At 33.8% G+C, this 17,772-nt stretch overlaps 1 protein-coding gene and 1 long non-coding RNA gene across 3 annotated transcripts in view; one reads left to right on the top strand and one right to left on the bottom strand.

Moving 5' to 3' along the window:
• Positions 1 to 17,772, bottom strand: part of LOC128821504 (uncharacterized) — an 80,490-nt gene that overhangs the window by 34,146 nt on the left and 28,572 nt on the right. For both annotated transcript variants that reach the window (XR_008441138.1, XR_008441139.1), the window contains exon 2: positions 16,755 to 16,854. This is a non-coding gene — a long non-coding RNA (uncharacterized LOC128821504). The remainder of the gene's footprint in view (positions 1 to 16,754; positions 16,855 to 17,772) is intronic.
• The window catches only part of SLC27A6 (solute carrier family 27 member 6), a 37,394-nt gene that overhangs the window by 12,072 nt on the left and 7,550 nt on the right, over positions 1 to 17,772 (top strand). Inside the window, exons 4-6 of the mRNA XM_054002625.1 lie at positions 290 to 414; positions 10,625 to 10,819; positions 17,316 to 17,406. Of these exons, the coding sequence (XP_053858600.1) occupies positions 290 to 414; positions 10,625 to 10,819; positions 17,316 to 17,406 (411 nt within the window). The remainder of the gene's footprint in view (positions 1 to 289; positions 415 to 10,624; positions 10,820 to 17,315; positions 17,407 to 17,772) is intronic.

Genomic DNA, 17,772 nt, shown 5'->3' with positions numbered 1-17,772 from the left:
TAAACTCTTAAACTCTTATGTTACAACACCAACAGTGTTGTAAGAAGAGAAGCTGACTTTTTGTTTTTAAGCTCTGATCTATTGCATTGCTGTCTCAGCCAGGAGGCTGATTTCCTCTGCCTTCTTTGTCTACCAAATGTGTGTTTGAACACGTCTTCAAATAAAACAGCTTAAATACCACATAGTTCTCTGTGTGAGGCTGCCTTAGTTCCTCATATGTTCTGGTTTATAGGTAAGCTGTCACACAGAGCAATTGCCTAATTTCATTTTCCCTGCTGTTTCCATAAAGGTGCAACCTGTGTGTTAAAAAAGAAGTTCTCAGCTAGTCAGTTTTGGAGTGACTGCAGAAGGTACAATGTGACTGTCATCCAGTACATTGGAGAACTTTGCCGTTACCTTTGCAATCAGCCAGTGGTAAGTGGAATCAAAGTGATGCCTATTTGTCTGTCAGTACATTTATTTTTCTTCATGTGAGTATGGTAAAAGGGAAATTAAACTGCATTGGGCATGTCCTTCTGCCATTCCTTTTATGTGAGGTTCTGCAATATTTGGTGACATGTAGATGCTTAACAAAAATAATGGCTTGAATCATGAAGATATACTAAAAGTATTGTAAGGAACAATTTTGAGACTAAAGGCTGATTCAGTATCATTTGGTGAAAAAGTGCTATTTCACAGCATTTTGCAAGGTAAGTTCAAAAAACCAGGAGTACTTTTCAATGCCTTTTCTGAATTTTCAGAACTTTATTTCTTGGCATTTGTGTGTGTCAGAGGTCTCACGTTTTGTATACTATGTATTAGCACTGTTTTGTTTTGTGAAATGTGTATATTCTGACACCATCTAAATAATATTTTTAAACTTGGAAGGGGCTTGTTCTAGATTAGCAGCTTTTTGTTCAAAGTGAAACATTTGCTTTTTTTTTTCCAATGACAGAACTATTCTAGACAACAAATATTTAAGAGAACAGAAATAATCTTGTGAAAATATACAGAAGTTGGATTCAATGCAACTGTTACCTCTTTGAAAAGCCTCCTTATGCCACAATCATAATTTCATTTTGTTATTTCAAAAAAATAATCAGTGGTTTATTTCCTTTTCAGGGAATTTTATTTAAATCATCTCTTAGGAAAAGGTACCAGTTACTCAAAGTATTTAATTGGAAAATTATTAATATCATCCTTAAGCAGTATTCTAAAATAAGAGAATGCAAATCAGTCTTGGTTTCCAGCAGAATAATAATTCACGTTAATATCTTGAGTTGCTGACCAAAGAATGGAAAAGGTCATTGGATTGCTTTTCCCTTAGGAAAATTTTAAAAAGTATGTTTAAGCAATGGTGGGTCATGGATCTAACTGCTCTATCCATGTGTGCCTTGGTAAAGTAGAGGTTCTTGAATTAAAGGGAGCATGGTGAAGACCACTGGTGCTGATGAGAAACCAGAATAGTGATGCCTTCTCTGATAGTTTTTTGTGGGTTTTTTTTGGGGGGGGGCTATGTCTTGGGATTTTGTTTGGTTTTAATTTTTATTTGTTGGGGGGATTTTAACTTTCTAGTAAAATAAACAAAAAATTACTCGTTAACAAAAAATCAAGTTATAGATCGTAAGAAAAGGCAAGGCATTGGGGAGGCATAGTTTTTATAAATTGTGATTTTTTTTTTTTTCTTCATTGTAGGCTAACTTGATTTCCACAAAGTCATTGCCCTTCTCTCCAAAACTTCACAACTTTTGCTGTGTTTGCAGTCTGAGTTATTAATTATTCACTTTTTCTATTCTCTTACTGTACTCTTTTTCTATTTTCTTTTTCTATTCTCTTACTCTTTTTATCTTAAAGCACAAATTATAGATTAATATACTTAATTTCTGAAACAAACTCTTCTATTTTTAAATCTTTACCAAAGCATCATGAAGTTAAAGCAATTTTAAATTGTGCAAATAAAGTAATTTATACCATCCTTAACTATTTATATACTCCATACAGTGGTTATGCAATCATTAACTATTCATTAACTGTATAACTATTCTATTTGTTAATTTATGTGCATAGTTTCTAGGAGCTGGCATATCTAAACTCTTTCTTCTGTGAGGCTATAAGGTATTTTTTTGTTTTGTTTTTGCTTGCTTGCTAAGCCTCCTCAAGAAAAATACAAATTATAAAACAAATCAGTTTGACAGCTAGGTACTTGACGAAAAATATTAAGTATCTGTCATATTTAAACTGGAAGAGAAACATGCTTGTACAAATAAGTGGAAGGTTTAAAAATATTTTATGCAATTTACTCTTAGTTTTCAAGTAAGTAAAATAATTTCCTAAATTGGATTCACTATTTAAGTTTTGTTAATGTAGAATTACTGTGTATGCTAGCAGCATGAGAAAGATGTGGCACATTTTGAAGTTCTGTCAGGATATTATGTGGGCAGTGTTCATGAGATTAGAGTGCTACAAAGCCCTTCTAATCAACCCAGATTAAATCCATAGCAATTATCTTATTTTCTTAATTTGTTTCTTTAACACTAAACTTGAAATAAATGGTATATTGTTTACAGTTGGAGTCCATGCTGTGGCCTCGTATTTCATAAATTCTGAATTGAACTTTGGGCAAGTCTCTGTGGTAGCACATAGGCTCTTGGCTGAGCTTTCCCTATTGGTTTTGTCTAGTTTGATCGTTCTGCCTCCCACTCACATCTGCAAAAGCTCTTGAAGACTCTTGCAGCAAATTTTTCTGAGGTTACTCTGTATCCAGTTTGGTTTAGTAATTTGTTTGGAAAGAAGATTTGTTAGAAAAGGAAGTTGTCTTTTTTCCTTAGGTACATGGCTTTATGTGACATTCATAGATTTTGCTGGGTTTCCAAGTGAGTAATCCTTATGCCTGCCCTCTTCCAAACACTTTTTCTGCAGCATTTTGATTGTATTGAAAATACAATGACCAGCATGGATGTCTAATAGCCATCAGTAGCTACAAAATGGGTCCACCTGTAAGATACTAGCATGACTACTCCAGTGAAGAAGAATATTCAGAAAATTGATAAATTAGTCTTGCTGGATAAATTAGTCATTGCTCAAAGTTTCTATTAACAATGATCTGAAAAACTACAAGAGTATGGCGTATGGCATAGCAGATCTGCCTGTCTTGCCTCTTAGCAAAAGCTTCGGAAATACTTCTCTACTAGTCTGTGGATATATTTTTCTAAGACACTTGTAACTAATTTAAATTTTAGCATATGAACTGTTAACTAAACATTCCGAAGGCAGTTGCAGATTTATTTCAAATTTGACGTAATAATTTAATATTACATTTATTAAATTTGATAATGCATTGCATCCTGAAGCTTTTGGAAAGATGGAAATGGTAATGCAGCATCTCTTTCCTGCTTTTCTGTATAGAAGACCTGCATTCTGAAAAGTGCTACAAACAGAGGGTAGAAATCAGTGTCCTGAACCATTATGTCATGTTTTCTATTTTTGTAAGCTGTGATGCAGTATGATGACAGTATTTGTATGATTTATGAAACCTTGCATGAAATAGGTAAGCTCTCTATTAAAACCAGAGTTCACTTCTGCTTCTATTCAAAGTCTGTGTCACAAATATTTGTATCACTGCTTACAATTTCCCATTTAATATGTGTCCTTTTTTATGTCCACTTGGTATTGAGACAGTGTTATCCTCTGGCACAGGTAATATTTCTTATTTCCTTGGGGTCACCTAAGTGTATAAGACCATGCTTATCAGCTTTCAGACATTGTTTTGTTAAGCTGAGGCAAGACAGTCTCTTTCCTATGGATTAAGCTCTCTGAAATTACTTCAGAGAAGATGCGTAGGGATTTATTGTACTAAAACTCTTCTGTGTTAGAACAACAGTAGTTTAGAAGGCAAAAACAAGAAATTCAGTGCTACTGGGATAAGGAAACAGAATGAATATTTATTTCCCTGCAGTTGACCAAAGTGTTGTGGAAAGTGATATAAGGATAGGGTTTATGTCATTGCATAGCACCATCTATCACCAAGAAGCAGTTTTACTTAAAGGAAGGGAATTTAATGGTCACATAAGCAAGGAGAAATTAGTCAGTAGGCACTTTTCTACAATGCAGATTTTACTTGTAATCACATTTTATTTCCCATTAAAGTTTAGCTCAGTTTATGCTCAGTACTGGAAATTGTTCTTTCTAGTATCTTTAAAAGGTGGAGTGGAAATTTGTCTAGCCCCTTGCAGGTTTTTGGCATAAATATTTTGTTGAATACCTTAAACCAGTAATTTGACACAGTTACAACCAACCACATCTGTGCCTTCCAAGGGAATGCTTCTAAGAATCTCTACAAGTCATTAAAATTTAATTTACAGGAGGGAATTTTGCAATTTGTTTATTCTTCTAGTGACCTATCCTTAAACAAAAAAAAATCGGAAACCATTTGCATGTGTCAGAAGAAGACGTCATTCTTAATCCAAGTACTTCTTACTGCAGTATCAACAGTGCCTAAAATAAAATTGAAAACTGTTTGGACATAATGTTAGAGAAAATTGAACTTTTAGACTAAGAACATATCCAGCACAAATTAAAGCTTAGAAAAGGCCATGAGATTTGGAAGCTTGTATTTTTTTCTCTCTAGACTGTATCATTTGACCTTACAAAAAACAGACTGTATGTCACAGCAAACATTTTCCTTTCAACTGCCATAACTACAACAACAGCTACAGCATACAGCATACAACTACAACACTATTTTTGAAAAGTGGCTTTAAAACAGATTATATACCCACCTATTTTTCTTACTGCCTTCTGATACTTCTAGATGCTGGCATACCTCTCTTGGTACCCACAGATGATCCTGTGTCTGTTTCCTCATTCTCCCCACTAATAATGGTAAAAGGTTTTCAGATGTTCTTTGTGGAAAATATCTTCTGTGATGGCTTAAGAAACATTTGTTTTTCATATACAAACAGCACTGAAGGCTACTTACAATGTCAACTACTGATTCTAGCATGGTGGATCGTGACTTATGAGGTCATAGAACTTGACCAATTCATCTCCTTCCAGCATTCAGTTTTTCCTAGACTTGTCTTTTGGGTTAAACAAGTGGAGTCATGCAGAAAATGTTTTTATATTAAAGCCTGGAAATCACAATCATACTTTCACAGAGGGAAGCTTCATATTGCTCACAGAATACTGTGTATAACATGCACCACAAGAAATAACCTGTATGTGCTTCAATTCTCTGAACTGACCTTTGAAAAGTTTTTTGTGATTTGTTTTGACTAGTGTGCTCCTGGGACAATCACCAAAAATACAGTTATCTACTTCATATTACTGGGTGGAACACAGACAAAAGTGACTTTTTGTTTGTTGGTAGATATTTGCTGAGGAGATGGGAGTACAGCTAAACAAAACATTTCTTGTTAGAAGAGCTAATTAAAGAAAGCTTCTTTTAGAATATAATTCTAATAGATTATCAGGAGATTGATGATTAAAAATGGGGTGAGAATGAGCTATATTAAATAGCAAGCAACCAGTTCTGAACTAAAAAGATGTCTTTTTCCTCCTTCTCCTGTCCTTTCTTGTGGTGCATCTCTTCACACCCTTCCTGTTCTCTTTTATTTGTATTTTCAAATTTGGGTATGTGTTTTGCTCAAAAGATCTAGTTGCAGTTTATAATTAGGCATTACTAAATAATGAACATGGATGTGCATCCTGAAAAATATATCTATAATAGTAGGGTATCTCCCATCTTACAGTCTAATACAGTCTGTTGGATTGTCACAACTACCTGATGCTCCTTTTTCAGGGCTAGTGTATCAATAAAGGAATTGGTGAATGTGTTGTTACATACACACCCTGTAAATACTTGAATGGAAATCCTGTGTCTTCTGTGGTATCATAATTTATATTTAACTGATGTTTGCATTCTCAGGCCCTGAGATTGCTTTCCATTTCATCAAGGCCATGATACAGAGAACAATTCATGCCTCCTTTGAATTATCTTTGCTTCTCTCCATTTGGATATTCCTTGTACAGAAATAATAAAAGGGCAATGAACTTGTTTTCTTGTGTTTGATTGAAGTGGCTGCTTTAAATGCAGCACATTTTTATGTAGCTGCAATCATGAATCCTTCCTGCACCAGTTCCTATACTGCTGATAGCACTCTAAGAGGTATTTACCAACAGCTTAATCACATAGATAGTCCAAGTAGTTTATTGAGAACACTTAATGAGAAAAGACTGCCAGATGAAAAATCCCAGGTATGTGGTGTTTAATGTAGTAAGGCAGATCTTGACTTGTCAGTTAGTTAATATACGAAAGAAACAAGCATGCAAGATGGAGACACATTGTGTCAAACTGATTTATGATGTGTGCAGATGTTTGGTACACAGTTCAAAGATCTTGGCAGAATGAATGGAAAAAATTTCCAGGTGTGTGGTAAGAATTGTTCTTGCTTATTAATGCATTGATGTCAATGAAAAGGGTATTGAAAAAATGCTTCACCTTTACTGTTAGAAATAAATGGATGTAAACTGAACCCCCATTTTATTTGAGAATCACTCTGAATTAAGAAAATAAAATCAAAGTGCAGGAAAATATATAGACATTTTTGGAAACCTTGGAAAGATGTTAGAACATTCTGTTTGTGTAAAATCTCTTATCCTATGAGATAAGAGATTTGTGGAGAGCTATTAGTAAATTCAGAAACACAAATCATAATTGAATTATCAGAGGACATGCAATTTGAACTTATTTGTGGTAGGTGGCCAGGGTAAGGCACTGAATCCTTTGTAAATGAGATTTAGTGATGAAATACGGCTTTTACTTTAGGAAGTGTTAATTTGGTACAGTGTTTTTGCAGTGGGTAAATAATATACAAGCACACAATTGCTGCCTACCAACTGTTGCAGGGCAGCTGGCTGACATGCCACAGCTTGATCAGGTGCCAAGAATGGCACAGGGATAACAGAGCTTTTCTGCTGGAAGAGAGACGTATTAGGAATTCCTTCTACTCCTTTAACTCCTTGGAATTCCTTCTACTCCTGTAACTTTATTTATTGTACCAAAGGTAAGCCAGTTGATGAAATGCCATCTGAAAATGGCAGAAGTTCAAAGCCGGTTTGGTCTAGTCAGTTTAAAGCATAAATTTCTGCATATTTATTTTATTTCTTTTTTCATCAGGACTCCCTAAGTGTTCATCACTGAACCATGTTTTTGTAATTTGATTGAATTATCATCTCTTTTCCTTCCCTTCTCTTACTTGCAGCATTTGATTTACTGCACAACTATTCAGCCACAATGCCCATGGATACCAATGTGCTTGTTCTAAAGAGTTGGACTTCGGCAGTAATCTGGACAATAATATATATGACCAGGTTTGATGTTAAAAACAGATGACAGATGTTAGAATGGCTAACTCTGTTTTATTTACTCTGTGTCACTTTACATTGAAAGTTAATTACACATAAAGCTAATATGAACTAATGTCACATATTAGTTACAAAAAAGATAAAAATAGATAAAATATTGCTATATTAATTTACTCACATGTAAAACTAATGTGAGTAAAACTCACTGCTTCAAGTTTCCCTAATTTTAATAATTTTTTTCATAGTTATTAAAACTATTGGGAGATGAAATTACATATAATTTTTATTCTTGCAGTTGAAAGACTGCTAAATTCATTATGTCAGTTTTAATGTCTTCACCAGAAAGCCCTGCAGTATTCTTCAGGGAATCTTGTATTGACAGACAGGCACAACTATGGTGGGGCTGACTAAATCACAAATACAGCAGTTGCAGCAATGCAATCTAACAGTGGATCTACCTTGGTTGTGAAGAAGTGAATTACTCCTCCACCTTTTAAGAAATCTGCTTTCTGTGATCAGTTCTTGATAACATCATACACCTTTGTATTTTTGCAAAAAGCCTGAGTGCTGTGACAGCATCCCTTCCTAAAGTGAAATTGTTTTACATTGTATTGTTGATGTTGATGATAGGTGTTAACATTGCAAGCAAAGTGGGATGATGTAGACCTCTTAGGACTACTCTGCATCTTTTCCACTAGAGAAACAACTTTGTGCTGTATTAATATAAACCAGCCAAAGCAATGTGAGGAACTGAATTTACTGCATTTTTAAATGATATGGTATTTGTTCTTTTGGGAAAAAACCCCAAACACTACAATCCATATAGGCCACTGTCTTCTAGTTCATCATAGAAGATGAACTAGACTAGAAAAAAAACTGTCTTTTCAGCAAACAGCTATCAATGCTTTTATTTTTCTTAAAGTAAAAATAGTAGAAGCAAAGTCTTTTTAATACCTTGGTCTCTAGAGGTTTTGAATGTTCCTAGACTCAATTACTGTGTGTATATATATGCATATGTTTGTCTTTTCTGTTCATTGTGGAACAAAGAATTTCCTTGAAAGCTATTTTTGTATCTTAGCAGAGGTGCAGTAGATTTAAATAATTCAGTGGCATCAGCAAGAGATAACTGCAGTTTGGCTATGGACATATTTCAGTTTCACATTTCATTTCAGTTTAGCATTGAAATTGCAAGGAAAATACTCCACTTTGATTTTTATGTTGAGCTGACAGGAATATTCTAAAAATGGTGAACAATTTTGTGGAGGAAGGAAAAAAAAATTAAAAGCTTTCCAAATTAAGTTCAAAGTATCACTGAAGCATTTTAGCTTAAAAAAATAAGAATATTATTGTTGTTCATTGACAGTATAATGAATTTGAATATATAATATAACAGATGTTATTATTTCAAGTATGTAAAAACCTACACTCTTGTGATATTGTGATATTGTGTCTGAAGTTGAAAAAACAAACCACTGTAAAAATGACATCTGTGGGCAATTTTTAGATACGTTGTTCCAGGCTATGTCCATGTCAGATTTGTAGTATTGTGTAATGCAGCATTTGTTAATAATGATTTAGCATGAATTCAGTGGAGTATGCACCTATGTGTTTAGAAATTACTTTCATCTGAAGACAGAAGGGAAAAAGCAGGAGTTGGGTTCTTGTAGAAAGAGAGTTGTTAGTGCCCAGGGGAGGCTGGTGAGTGATGTAGTTTTGAAGTAAAATTGTGGGATAACGCTTCAGATTGTAATCTGCCAACACTTATATGTATCTGGTGAAATAGGTACTTTCCTTGCTGAATCATTTCAGCAAACGGACTTACTTTGCAGAAGACTCTAAAAATGAATGAATACATTTTTATCTTTCTGTGAGTTACTGTTTTTGAAGAAGGAAGAAAAAAACATAGTGGTCTTTGTGATTTAGAGGAGCTTAAAATTCCGTTATGTTTGCAATTTTTTGTTACAGTAGGAAGAATTCACATTCTCATGAAAAATCTAATTTGTCCAAGACATAAGCCTTGGAGGAACACTGTTGTGTACTCAGTTGATGCTTTTCTGTTTTTGATATCCAAATTGTTCAAAAAATTCCTGTTTCTCTCAGCTGACCAGATCTCTTCACAAAAATAATTTGCTGTGATTTTATGTGAGACTAGAGGTGTTCAGATGGGTTTTTACTATAAAGCCATAACTAATTCATACTTGTTTGGTTGGGGGTGGGGAATGGCATAATAGAAAAGTAGAAAATAGGAACTCTCTGTTTTCTATAGCCTATGTATGTGAATGTGTACATATCTGAATGTATGAAAAGAATGTGAACATGAGCAGATGTGTGCATTTGTATATAGAGAGGTGTTTGCATACATACATATAGGAGTGTAGATAGATAGAGGTGTATAGAGACAGTTGCAGTGGCAGAGTGCTATGCAGTTCTGAAAGTATGTGGTACCAAATTGTACCTACATTTATTTTGAGCTCTCTCACTTCTAGAGCATTCTATATTGCAGCTTGAAATAATTGAAAAGGGAGTTGTATTTTAGAGTAGATGAAATTAAAATAAAATAAATCCAAACAGTATAGATATTTTGCTTTCTGGTACTTCAACTTAAATATGATTGTGATTTAAAGGTGGTCCATGCAATCCCAATGTTTGGGAATGTATAAGTAAAATTAAAACATCTTACTGAACTGGATGCATACTATTGTGTTTGTTATGGTAAACATGGGACCTGACAAATGTAAAGATTCAAGATCACTGAGAGATAATGTATTCCGGTAACATTGAACAAAACCTTGCGAGTCTTAATATTGAAAAAGGTACAGAAGATGACTCATACACAATATGTGGGAAGGAACTGTTTCCTTATAATCAGTCTGAAGACAGAAGAAAGTAACTATTCATCTCTTCTGACTTTAATCCCATGACATAAATCATTCCCGTCTTTCTCTGTTCTTCCCAATTTTTTAATTCATCTGGAGAGAAATAGACTGAGACAATACAACATTTAAATTATGGCATTGTTTATATAAATCATTGTAGTAATTTTTCAGGAAGCAATTTGTTTGTTCAACAAAATAATAGGTTTTAGATTGCAGCTTACTGCTTTGCAGCTGTCCACCAGCTATGCCAGCTTTCTTTAACTTCCTGAGCATTATTTTTTCTTTTTTTTTGTTTTTTTTTTCTGGGTGTATTCCAAAGAAGGGATGTTTTTCCCACAATATATGCACCAATCAAATGCTGTTATCAGTATACTGTATTTTAATTTTTTTTCTTTTTTTAACAGAAGGAAGGAGAAAAAAATCACAAAGTCCGACTAGCAGTTGGAAATGGAGTAAGAAATGATGTATGGAGGGAATTTTTGGAGAGATTTGGTGCTGTTAAGATCTGTGAGTTCTATGGTGCTACTGAAGGAAACATTTGTTTCATGAACCACACAGGAAAAATTGGATCTGTTGGGCGCACCAATTTCTTCTATAAGGTGACTATTTATTTGCATTCTGCTTTGTAGGAGTGCTGAAAAATTGTGTTTCTTAGTTCGAGTACAGTCATAAGTCCAAGACAGATTTTCTAACTCGGGTATTGCAAGTTAGTTGACCCTCTGTAGAATCTTGGCACCCAACCCACTTGTACACTCAGCAGTAACACTGAGATTTTTTTATAGAGTTCACAAGAGTCGAAAAGGCTTTGGGTCTCTTCTGACAGTTTTGAGTAATCTGACAGTTGCCAAGTATAGTTTCAGGTCTCTACTACATTAGAGGACAAAATAAAAAGTTGGATTTATTTTAACACCTAAGAACTCCTCATAACTGAAATAAGGATACAAATTTCCTATTCTGATTTACTATTCTACAAATTATAGTTAGAGATGTGTTTAGCATACTGCTATGTAAATATTTGGTATAAATGGAAATTAATAATAATTAATATATTCTAATAATTACATACAGTAGCATATGGACAGATACAAATTTAATAGATATTTTATACCTAGGTGCAAATAAACATAATTAACTCAAACTACATCTAGTCTGTATCAGTATTCAGAAATGTTAAAGATAACACAATACATATATAATCACTCTTGAGGTATTGTCACAGAGAATACTTGGCAAGATTATTAATTTTAAAACTCTATACCCCTTTGTCTACAGTCTACTGCAGGTGTTTGCTGTGTTCTAGGTTACTGAAACTAGAAAAAAAAAAAACCCGTTCTGTATTTCATAGCTTTGAAAATGGCAGTCATATTTTGGGGAGGAGGATTACATATTATTTATATCACATGTTTATTTATATCACACATTATGACTTTCCTCCATCCTTCTGAGTAAATGAAGAATTAATTTCTGCTTGAAATTCACAGATGGATTTTTTCTTTTTGATCCTGTAAGGACAATATTTTAAGTGATTTGAAAGTCCCAACCAAAGTAATATATGTCCCAAGCTTTAGCTAATAATATGAAAGATGTCTAGCCTTTTTGCAAGGAGACTGCATATTTATCATTATGTTGCTGTTTATGCCAGTTTTTACTCTTCTTGAAATAAATAGTACTTCATGCATTGCCTAGAATTTTAAATTGAATGATAGCTATCTACATACAAGTCCTGTTGACTTAAATGACATTTGTGCTCTGTAGGAGAACTGATAGCAAAATGTCCCGACAAAACTTTTTTAAGGAGTAATGTAAAACCATTGTTTGGAAATACAACAGAGCTATCTTCTGATGTAAATAGGTTTCTAGGCAGCATATGTTCCAGAGTCCTCAACTTCAATATTCCTATCACCCACCCAGTACAATCACTAGGGGGTCAGAGGAATTCTTCACTTCTTGTACAGGAACTCAGTGAGGATTCTGGAACTACTCAGAAAATACCACAAGAGCTATTGTGTTGATCAGAAACCACTGAGAGCTCAGGAATTTAAGCAGATCATTCCACTGATTCTCTGTCCTACATGTCTGATGCTCTGTAGCAGGCAGTGACTGCCCAGTGCTGTTGGATATCTCCAGAAGTGTCCAGAACTGCTACAGGAAATCAGAGATTTAGAATTTAGGGAGTAGTAGGTGAACCAGGAACCTTACAGTTGATGTTAGTTTTTGTTTTAGACTTCCCGCAGCCAGATGCCTTATATTCTTACAAGATTTTGCATGTGTTCCAAACTTGTGTAAACTTGTTTTCGGTATTGCAGAACTTGTCAGCAGTTTTTTGTCGTAAGTCATTAACCTGTTGGAAATACCATGTGAAGTCTACAGCAGATAAAGATTAAACTTGAAACTACCTTTATATTTATTTAATCATCTGTCTTTTCAATCAAGTAGTATGGGGATTTTGTGTGCCACACTAAATACATATTTTAATGCCATAGATAACTTCATTTTTCCTTATTTCAGGCATTTGTTCTGGGGGGTTTTCAAATACATTTTGGAGCTTGCAGATTACTAAACAATGCCTTCTGAAGTCTAGCTGCTGTTTGTTTTACTTCAGTCTAAATGACATCCACTAGACAACTAGTGATAGGTAAAGGAGAGCAGCATTATTTCTGATTTGTTGACTTGTGAATGACCTGAGACTGGAAAGAAAATCTGTCTCCTGCTGTAAAGTAGACAATGGCACAGACAAGGCCCAGCCACCCAATTCCTAACATTTGTTGTTTCTTCAAAAACACGCTACATCATCTTTTGAAACATTCTCTTGACAGGCAGGACAACATGAGATACCCTTTAACATGCTTTCTAGGGATTTCCTAAACACCTATTTCTAGAATAGAAAGAAACAGAACTGAGAAAATGGGAAAAAGGTTTGTGTGTTATACATGTGATGTACTAAGGAAGAAACTTGCTCTCTTCCTACAGCATAAAGGCAGAGCTTGCAACAAAGTAAATGCAGTACAAAGCCCTGTAGATCAAGGTATTGGGAGTATAGAGGGACTAATAGCAGAAAGTTTCAAAGTATAACATTTTTAGTGGGGGGTATAAGGGAGGAAGGGAAAAAAATATGAGTGCATTCTATTGTAGGTAGTGACAATGGCACAGTTTGTAAAGGTGAAATACAGATAAAAATTACAGCTTTAAGAGGCAACCTGAGCTCTCAGAGTGACCAAAGTTACTTTTCTACCAGTAACTGCTAAGGGCTGGGGATAAATGCTTGTGATAAATATTAAGGTTATACAGAACACATTTATTTTCATAAAAATATTGGAAAACATAAGGTAATAGGAAGAAACAGATGAATGTTACAGAAGTTGGCAGAAGTCACTGTATTTAAGATGTTAACTAAAAGCAGTGCTCTTGTTTTCACTTCTTTCTTTTCATACTGTGTTCTTTTTATAAAAGGGATTGGTTCATGTGCTTGAAAACCTCCCTGTAGAATATGAATAAATCTTTCAATAAAGATGTTTACACAGAGTCAATGAACAGAAAAGTAGAAGCCTCTGAATAGCTTTTCAGCTGGTGAAACTTAAAATGTTTTACAAAAAATACAATGTCTTGATAATGTAATACAATGTCTTGTCACAGTAATATAATAAATTACTGTTTAATCTTCACATCTGACATACATATGTGTCTAGGTAATGTTAATAATCAATTATATAGGACATACATTATGTGTGTATTTATATGGATATCATATGGGAAAAATCTTGAAGACCCTCAATTGTGTCTTTCAATATATAAATCTCTTTCTTATACTGAAATAAATTCTGAGTGATGACAGACAACAAGGGAGCTTGGGATTAATTAGATCCAAGGAAGCTTATAATAAGGGCTAAAAATAACCCAGAGCATGTTCACCTGAAAAGCATTATGTTAAAAAAAAAAAAAATTGCAAACTTTATTTATAAATGTAATTTGCCATTATTTTAAGCAAAGATACTCAAATTATCACAGGAATCAATATCTCTTACGCAAAACTATATAGATAAAAATCGGCTTTGAGCTGGGAAACATTTAAATCTTATAACAAAAATAATTTCAGCATATAAAATTGCTTTCACACAGCCATTCAGAATTAGTATTATGAACTTCTTCATGCAGTCATAGAACTTGTAGCAGAAGACAAATTATTTAGTTTAAAAATAAACAAAGTTAGTTTAAAGCAAATTTTTAAATCCTGGAAAACTGGGTTGAAAGAAAGAATACTGATGTGTAAATCAAATGAATGGAAGCTCCTAAGTTCATTGGCTAATGAAAATTGATGTTGTTTCTTCTCCTTTGACTAATTTTGAGCTAAAATAATCTAAAGTACTACAAGTGTTTTCTAAGGTATTGTATTCTTATATGTCATGATCCAGTTAATATCAAACATAGCTTAAAAGATTTGTTTCTTGGTTTTGTTTACTTTGTCTCACAAAGTTGTGTGGAGTACCTATGCATCTGCCCTTTACAGCATAAATAAGGCATTTCAAGTATGTTTTTAAAACTGTCTCTAAAATGTGATGACACTATGCTCCAAATTTTTTTTTCTTACATTTCAGTTTTTAAAGATGCTTGAAACTAAATCTAGTACATGTAATGCTTTGTTTTCGAAACTGATATTCTTCAAGAGAATTCAAAAATACTCCATCTCTAAAACCAGTAGTAAAAAGCTTGTGATCTCTATTTTCTGGTAAAGGTTCTCTGAGCATTCTCTGTAAGTTGAAACATTAGGAATGTCAAAACTACTTTCAAAACAGTATTTAAATTCACATAATTTCCAATCAATTAAAAAATAAACAATGTGAGGGAAGCTGTTATTAGATAACATCTAGGCAGCATAGTAGTAGACAATATTGCACATTAACACACTTTCAGCTCACTAAATAGTGCTTTTTGTTTGCTACATTTATGTTGTGCTTCAGAGAATAAGATGTACATTAAAATGATGAATGTTGCATGCAGTATTCTGTGAAAATAATATGGTAATGTCTCAACAACTCAGGTCCTTGTCCCATTAGAATGTAAATAATGAGGTGAACCAAATGTTAGTCTGTGCCCAGACTAAATACTTTGCTGTGGGGCTTTCATTTTCTAGTATTTAATACGAAAAGCGAGCTGCTTAGAATCACAGAATGATTTAGCTTGGAAAAGACTTTTGGGCAGACTATGTATATTTTCATTATGCATATTTAATACAAGATGTGGTTCTTTCTTTTAATTATGTATTTTCATTATTATTATTTCAGAAACCTGATTGGAATATACCTCATTAATACTCTGAAGTTGTAGGCAAAAGAAGTATACAATATAGTATAGTTACATATAATAATAGTCTCAATAGTTTTTAGATAATCTCAGATATACTGAATTACAGTTGCTGAGTGTTTATAACAAAATAATTCTTCATTCTTTCAGCACTCAAAAACTGCATCTTGTCAAAATACTACTCCGTATGATGCATTATTTTAAGCTATTCTAATCAGACACAAAAACAGAATTAACATTTAATTTTTTAGACCATTTCATTCTTATTATTTATATTACTCATTGCATTTGGTCATATAAAACCTATTAAAGTAATAAATATCAATGTAAAAAGAAAGGAAGTGAGAAAGAGTAGCATTTAAATGTACACAGCTAAAAAAAAAAATACCCACTCCCACTTTGTTCCTCAAGAATAATGAGTTGTTTTCTAATTGAGGCAAACTTTCTGGCCCTCAGATTCTTGACTTTGGTAAATGGTTTAATCTGAGGTTAATAAAAATAATTACTCTTCAGTTAAATAAAATAGTATCCCATTTGTGAATCATTACTTTATTTTGCAGGCTATGACCTTTTTCCTTTGGTTAACTGTTAAAAATATCTTTTTGTTTCAGACTTAGGGTAGAAGAAAAACAGTGCTGAACACTGAAAGGACTCAATGAACTAGTTTTGTCCATATGGGACTGAAATGGTGGGATTCATGTTGCTCTTTATTTAGATTTCTTAGAGAAAAAAATATTTATTTACAACATTTCAAATTAGGATAATGATGCAACTCTTCATCCAAGTTAGTGGCAGAAGAGGAAAGGTTTAGGTTTTAACATCCTGCCCTTTACTTCAGTCACTTCCATGTAATCCGCCTCAAGTTATACTGCATTTCTTTATTGTGAAGAGTGCAGGTGTATAGTAATGTTTTATAAAACTGTTCCCCTGTTGCTGAGAATTCTCAGGAGAAGATAATTACCTTGGTTTCACTACTAATTGCTGATACATTTCTTTTTGAGAAGGCAACATGGAATCCCAAGCAGGGCAAATTGTCTCTTTTGAACAATAAAGAAACAATTTGGACCACTTCAAACACAGTTGTCCAAATAGTGTCAGGAAGTGTCTCTTAAAGGTCCAGTTTGGATTCATATCACAGCAGGAAAATAAAGCAAAATAGTAATCACATGCTGTATATTCAAGAAAAAAAAAAAATGACAGAAGAAGGAAGAGAGTTGCTAGTTTTGCTAGGAGTACCTTGTCCTCTCCTTCAATTTGCATGGAGCCATGGAAGGATGTACTCTTCTGCTGGTGCTCATGTCCCATCACCATACCTGAGAAAATCACCATCAACAGCCTGAGAAAGCAAGAGGGAAGAACTGAGGCTAGTTAAGTTAAGCCCAACAGGAAGCAAATTTCCCTTTGTGAGGCCTTTCCCTTGCCAGCTGTTTTCAGTGCCAGAAGACCCCAAGAACACATCATATCAGCCACCACCATTAAATGTCACTTAAACACTAGAGCTAAGGCTTCCATTATGCTCACTCACATTGCTCTTTCACTGATGATGCAGATCCCATAACTTGCTTGTAAGAAAATTAACAAAAGGACAGTTCTGTGTCTTCATTTAGAAAACTGTTTTGATGTTGCTTACCTCCAGGAAATGGCATAAATTTAACATACAGAGTATTTTCAGTTTTAAATGAAACTGCATTCTCCTTTCAGATGAGGAAGACTGAAGTACAGGTTTCCTTATGTGTATTTGCTGCCACCAGATGTCACTGTGTAGATGAGTAACTGATCACTTCTTCCCCTTTTTAGCTTTTTTTCCCATTTGATTTAATCAAGTATGATTTCCAAAAAGATGAACCAATTAGAAATAAGCATGGTTGGTGTGAAAAAGTTAAGAAAGGTAAGTATGTATTTTAATAGGCTATTACACACTATTGAATTTAATAAAAATACTTCAGAGAGTTGTTTTAAGGAGTCTTGCTATTGTGTTATTGCATTTTACCAAATTAACTATTACTCTTTGCTCTGAAACAAAGCAATATTATTTTTGATCTCAGATAAAACAGCATTAAACATACCAGTGCTGATATCAGAAGCACTCAGGATCTTTGGATGAATTCACAGAAGAATAGTGTTCAAAAGTGATGCTATGGCGTTATCTTTGAATTTACACTCAGTGACATCTGTGTTTTTTAAAGGAGGTTTACATAAGGAAATGGTTGCCTAAGATATCTACAGGAAAGACTGGTGGATTAGAGCAAGTGCT

Source organism: Vidua macroura, chromosome Z (genome assembly GCF_024509145.1).
Source record: "Vidua macroura isolate BioBank_ID:100142 chromosome Z, ASM2450914v1, whole genome shotgun sequence".
NCBI classification, from domain to species: Eukaryota; Metazoa; Chordata; class Aves; order Passeriformes; family Viduidae; genus Vidua; species Vidua macroura.
The sequence above is the reverse complement of the archived record's forward strand: the minus strand, read 5'-3'. Positions and strand labels throughout refer to the sequence as shown.